Source organism: Salpingoeca rosetta (assembly GCF_000188695.1).
Source record: "Salpingoeca rosetta unplaced genomic scaffold supercont1.32, whole genome shotgun sequence".
In the NCBI taxonomy this organism is placed as follows: Eukaryota; class Choanoflagellata; order Craspedida; family Salpingoecidae; genus Salpingoeca; species Salpingoeca rosetta.
Window position 1 is genome coordinate 723964 of NW_004754902.1, and position 6047 is coordinate 730010.

At 56.0% G+C, this 6047-nt stretch overlaps 1 protein-coding gene across 1 annotated transcript in view; it reads right to left on the minus strand.

Annotated features, from left to right (window-relative positions):
- The window catches only part of PTSG_10115 (uncharacterized protein), a gene marked incomplete at its 3' end in the record, with an annotated part of 11471 nt that overhangs the window by 1011 nt on the left and 4413 nt on the right, over positions 1–6047 (minus strand). The window contains exons 11-25 of the mRNA XM_004988971.1: positions 5738–5830; positions 5271–5477; positions 4979–5030; positions 4557–4720; positions 4137–4394; positions 3817–3935; positions 3451–3589; positions 3174–3239; positions 2947–3008; positions 2535–2648; positions 1966–2227; positions 1608–1706; positions 1391–1495; positions 697–1085; positions 399–528 (exon numbers count right to left, since the gene is read on the minus strand). Coding sequence (XP_004989028.1) covers positions 399–528; positions 697–1085; positions 1391–1495; positions 1608–1706; positions 1966–2227; positions 2535–2648; positions 2947–3008; positions 3174–3239; positions 3451–3589; positions 3817–3935; positions 4137–4394; positions 4557–4720; positions 4979–5030; positions 5271–5477; positions 5738–5830 — 2259 coding nt within the window. The remainder of the gene's footprint in view (positions 1–398; positions 529–696; positions 1086–1390; positions 1496–1607; positions 1707–1965; positions 2228–2534; positions 2649–2946; positions 3009–3173; positions 3240–3450; positions 3590–3816; positions 3936–4136; positions 4395–4556; positions 4721–4978; positions 5031–5270; positions 5478–5737; positions 5831–6047) is intronic.

Genomic DNA, 6047 nt, shown 5'->3' on the forward strand with positions numbered 1-6047 from the left:
AGTGTGTGTGTGTGTGTGTGTGTGTGTGTGTGTGTGTGTGTGTGTGTGTGTGTGTGTGTGTGTGTGTGTGTGTGTGTGTGTGTGTGTGTGTGTGTGTGTGTGTGTGGGAGGGGGGACGTCGTGAGAAGGGCGAGAGGTGGGGAGAACCGAGAGGTAACGCAAGCGTCGACGAACAGCATGAGAGCAAAGATAAGCAGAGGCATACAATCAACACACAAAACGATCACAGAGAGAGAGAGAGAGAGAGAGAGAGAGAGAGAGAGAGAGAGAGAGAGAGAGAGAGAGAGAGAGACGCACACACAATGGACAGAGACAGACAGACAGACAGACAGACAGACAGACAGACAGACAGACAGACAGACAGACAGACACACACACGCAAGCATATGCCCACACACCTCGGTTGGGATGAAGGTGACAAAGTCGTGTGCGGGTGCTTCGTCGAATGTGCGTTCAGGGGACGGCGGCTCGTCCTCGCTCGAACTGCGCAGGATTCCGTACGACGCGCGCCGTGACGCGGGCTCGGACCTGAAGTCGGAGGGAGGGTGCAGATCAAGTGGAACGAGGGAGAGGAGGGGGGAGAGATGGTGTCAGTGTACGATGCAACGTAAACACACACACACACACATGCGCACACACACACACGCACGCACGCACACACACACACACACACACACATGCGCATTGTATGACGACCTTGGCGGCTGCAGCGTTGTTGATTCGCGTCGTCGCCGCTCCCGTACGCGCATGAGATAATCGCGAAACGCCTTTTGGATGACGAGTGCAGCGTGAAACGCGCGCTTGCCGCACTCACGCGTCTTGCGCCGGCGCACAATGCGACGGAAGAGGGCCTGGATCTTGACAACGGCGCCGACGACGGTTGAGATGCGTTGTGACACCTCGTTCCTGAGGTGGCCGTGCATGTGCTCCATCATCAGGCGCGAGACCTCCTGCTGCATCACTTTGCTCGAGAACGCAAAGCAGTGCAGGTTCTGTGAAAAGAGATCTGGCGGGAAGTAAGACGTCGTGTACACATTTGCAGGCACCCGCTTCAACACGTGCAGTTTCACGAGCTCGTTCAGGTCCTGTTGCAACAGTGCGGCACGCAAGATACAAAGGCAAATTGCGGCGAGTGGGGGCGGGAAGGAGGGGTTGAAGGCAGTGTTGCGTGTGTGAGTGATTGTGGTGGGGTACTGAGACGAACGAGCATCGTTGTCACAAACGCAAAAACAAACACAAACGCCTGGGCGTTGGCAATGCCATGACACTGGTGCAGTGACGGAAGCAGATGCACAGAACCTAGACACAAATATAAAAGCACACATCGACATGCGGTCACACACACACACGCACACAGAGGTGCAAGCAAGTGCAAACACTGCAGGCGTACGTCGTGGAGGTTGCCCTTGTACTCGAAGCTGAGGTCCCGGCGTCTGCTCAGCTCAACCATCGTCCGCGCCATCGCCTCCGTGAAACTCCGGTGGACACACACGGCCTAAACAACGCACACACGCATTCACGTCTTAATCAGGATGAAGCAGATTCAGACAAGGGCTAGCGACGCGTGCGCGCGCGCGCACACACACACACACACAATCCCACATTACCTTGAGCAAGGCCTGGTGCGAGGGTGAGAGCTGCACAAACTCCTGATTGACAATGGCGACGATCTTGTCCGGCACACGCACATCGTGGAGGTCATCGCACTGATGACAACAGCAGCGGATGAAAACGAATGCAGGGGAGGAGGAAGACACGGGAGTTAGGAAAGCAACTCACATGCGTGAGATAATGACATACAGGCGTGGTGGATGTTCAGTAGCCTTCATGCATCACAGGCACACACACACACACACACACACAGTCACAGACACATGCACACACACACACAGGCGCACAGTCACAGGCACACAGTCACAGACACAGACACACATGCTCCCCCCCCCCAAGGCGATGCAGCAGCACCTCGATGCGTCCGTTGTCTGTGATGCGAATGGCAGGACCAGTCACCAGCGCATCGCTCTTCATGCACTCGCGCAGCGTCTCCGAGATGTGTTTGGGGATGCCTGCTGCCCGCTCGTCCAGGAAGATGACAAGCTCGGGCGGCAGGGCGGCCTGCGACACCGTCTTGTTGGACAGCTGTGACAGCACCTGCGCCGCGTACCGCAATCGCGCCATCTCAGACAGCGGTTTCAACTCCATAAACGTGTCATCGAGTGACGCATTCCTGCGCAACGCAAGTGTTGGCGTGTGTGCGAGTAAGTGAGTGAGTGAGTGAGTGAGTGCGTGAGTGAGTGTGTGTGTGTGTGTGAGTGAGTGTATGTGTGTAAGTGTGTGTACATGCGTGTGAGTTTGTGTTCGCGCGTGTGCGTGTGTGTGTATGAACGAGGACATGTGGCACGGGCATATGTGTGCCATGGGGCAGTCCAGGGCGTTTGACGCCGCAGCAGCCACCACCACCACAGCACTTCCAACAGTGCGGGTGAGTGCTTGTTTCCCATTCCCTTCCTCTCCCCATGTCACGTCCACCGTACCTCCAGATGCTCTTGATCATGGGATCCTCTATCTTGGTGAGCGGACGCGTGACGATGCACAGCACCAGCGGCGGACCGTGCGGCGATTCGTGCCGCCGTCGCAGACAGTGCTCGCTGGTTAATTTTTTGGTGTGTGTGTGTGTGTGTGTGTGTGTGTGTGTGTGTGTGTGTGTGTGTGTGTGTGTGTGTGTGTGTGTGTGTGTGTGTGTGCGCGCGCGCGTGTGGTGTGATGGCGGAGGCGAGGGGTCACGCGTTAGCAGGTGCAGGGGCGCGAGGATGACGCGATGCAACGACGCATTCACAACAAAAACACAGCGGTTTTTGAACACGCCCCACACACGTGCATATCACACAGAGGTGAGATGTGACACGAAGAGCACCGGCAGTGACGGTCATAACAGTGTGTGCACACCTGAGTTTCATTGCGAGCTGCCACGACTCTGGATCAACGTGGACCTTCAGCGCCGTGCCCGTCTGCACAGCAGGATGAGATGCAGCAGAGGTGAGAACAGTGGCAACACACGCAGGCAGTGTGGTTAACATGAGGATATGCATTGAGCGAGTAGCACGAGGTGCAGCGAAGCCATGTGTGTGTGTATTCTGCTGGTGTTGGGGGAGAGCAACTGTTGGCGGTCTCACCTGCAAGTGGAGGATGATCATGGTGGGCGTGGTCTTGGCGAACCGAACAAAGCACAAGTACATCATCTGTGGAGACGGGAATGGCAATACAAGGGAGTGGTGAGGTTAAACTATGCACAGGAGGACACACACACACACACACACACACACACAAAGAGCGAACACACACACACACACACACACAATGAACACAAACGAACACTGACAGCAAGCAGGTAAGCACACCAGAGTGTATATGCACGGCATGCGTGTACACAAACAGTTGCAGCAACAGCACCTCCAGAATTGCGTCAATGGACTCCTTGAACGTGAGCTGCTGCTGCTGCGTGGCTTCTGTATCTGCGTGTCGCACCAACAGCGGCTGTGCGTACTCCTTCGGCAGCACGTGACGCAACAGCACAAGATACTGGCCCAACCTGGCAAACAACGGAGATGCGAGGAGGGGGGGGGGTGTGTTAGCAATCGAGTGGCATGTGCGTGGGTGTGCGTGCGTGTGTGCGGTCTGTGTGCGCCTGTGTGTGCGTACGGGCATGTGTCTGAATGTGATTGCGAAAACAACACAACGCACAAGCACGTGCCTACCAACGCACGACACTGCTTCTTCAACCCATCTCTCCCCTTGCGTCTCCAATCCGTTCTTCACCTCTTCTTCTTGACGGTCGCGGCTGCCCACTCGATGCGCTGAATGACAGTGTCTCCGGCCATCTCAAGCAGCGTCGTGAACACAGGATGCCACGCTCCAAACACAACAACAGGCAGATCCTAGCAGAACAAGGCGAGGGAGGGTATAGCAAGGTGGTGAGGAGGAGGAGGAGGAAAGGAGTTGATGCAGCAAGCTAACGCACATACACATGCACGCACGCACAACACACACACACACACAACACACACGCACACGCACACGCACACACACACACACACACACACGAGTAAACATTCACGGCATGGCACCCATCGCCTGACCTTCGTGACGTCAAACACGTCATCGGGTGCGGGCCGTTTGAAGATGTTCCCGGCACTGCGCTGCCCCTTTGTCACGTGCAGCACCGACACTTTGCGCTCCTTCCCCTGCGACTGCAACGCCTTGACCAGTTGCGACTTGCCCGACCCGCGCGTCCCTGTGAGCACGAGTGTTCCGCCCTTGAGCTCAATCAGACGGTGCACCATGTCTCCCAGCCGCTCCCGTTCGTTCTCACGCCCGCTGATGTCGCTCACGACGGCCTGATGGTGGAGGTGGAAAGGGGAAGGTGGCATGGCGGTGCGGGTTTCGTTGTGTAGAGGTGAAAGTGAGCGAGCGAGTGAATGAAAATGTATCCTATGTGGTGTGCGCCTCAGCAAGCGTGTGGTCTTCCGCACCCCCCCCACCACCAGCGTGTGTTGTACCTCCGTGCGTGCCGACGCCTTGTGCGAGCGGTCTGCAAAGTACGCCGTGATGGGCTGCTCCATGCCCTTGAGTCTCAACTCCTCAATCGGTTTGAAGTCGAAGCGATCGGGCAAAATCTCTTCGCACCGCCGATGCGTCACGGGATCAACCACAACAGCAGACTCTGCACCAGCGACAGCAGCGAAAGGGGCAACGGGGAGAGACACGACAGATGAGGTCTCATGCAAGCGGATGCGCGTGCGCGTGTGTGTGAGAGAGACAAGTGGTGAATCGCGAGTGTTGGAGTACTCTGTGTGTGTGTGTGTTGAAGTACTCTGTCTCTCTCTGTCTCTCTGTCTCTGTCTCTGTCTCTCTCCCTCTCTCCGTGTGTATGTGTGATCCAAGCAGGGGTTGCGGCGTGGAATGCTCGCGATCATCTGACCTTGGGTGGTGCACATGAGGCGGGCAGCCAAGTTCACCACATCACCCATCAACTGTCAAGCAGAGGCAGCAGCAGCAGACGTAGTAATACAGGAGAGGTGAGCATGTTACGTGGTGACATGGGTATTGCGCATTGATGTTCGTGAACCAAGCAAAGCCGTCACCGCTCATCATTACAAGAAAGCATTCAAATAATAACCACAACCACAGCACGAGAACGCCAACCACGGGTACCATCACCACTATCACCATCACCACCACCATCACGACTGTGTGCCCCGTCAGAGTCGCACCGTGTATTCGCGCCTGAGCTTTGAGCCGACGACGCCGCAAAACGCCCTGCCAGTGCTAACGCCGATGGTAGCGTGGATGGGCACGCCAACCTTCTCCGACAGCAGTGCAATGTTGTCTCGGAGGTCGACGGCGGCCTCCACCGCGCGCACGGGATCGTCAAAGTGCGGCATGGGCGGCAATCCCATTGCACACAGCACCAGCAGGCCCTGTGAAAGCAGGGACAAGGGAGAATGGAGAATGGAGAGGCAGGGGGGTTTGGACAAGGTGTGTAGTGTGTGTCAGGCGTGAGCGAGTGAGTGTGTGAGTGTGTGAGTGTGTACATGTGTGTGCGTGTGTGTGCATGAGTGTGTGCATGAGAGTGTGTGTGCGTGCAGAGTCAGTGAAAGCTCGATGTGCATGGAAGCATATTTGTCCATGCACAGCATCATCATCATGATCGTCATCATGATCAGCACCAGCGACAGACCTTGTCGTCGACCATGAGCTTGTTGATGCTTCCTTCCCACGTGTACACATTTCGCTGGATCTCAAGCATCAGCGTCTGAGAATTCTTGATCACCTGTTAAAATGCAAAAGGGAGGAGGGTAAGGGGACATGTGAGAAGCAAGTTGTGGTCCCTCGTGGATGGTATGTTGAGGTGTCAACCGAAGCCAGAATGACACACACAGACACACAGACACACAGACACACAGACACACACGCACACACACACACACACACACACACACACACACACACACACACACACACACACACACACACACACACACACACAA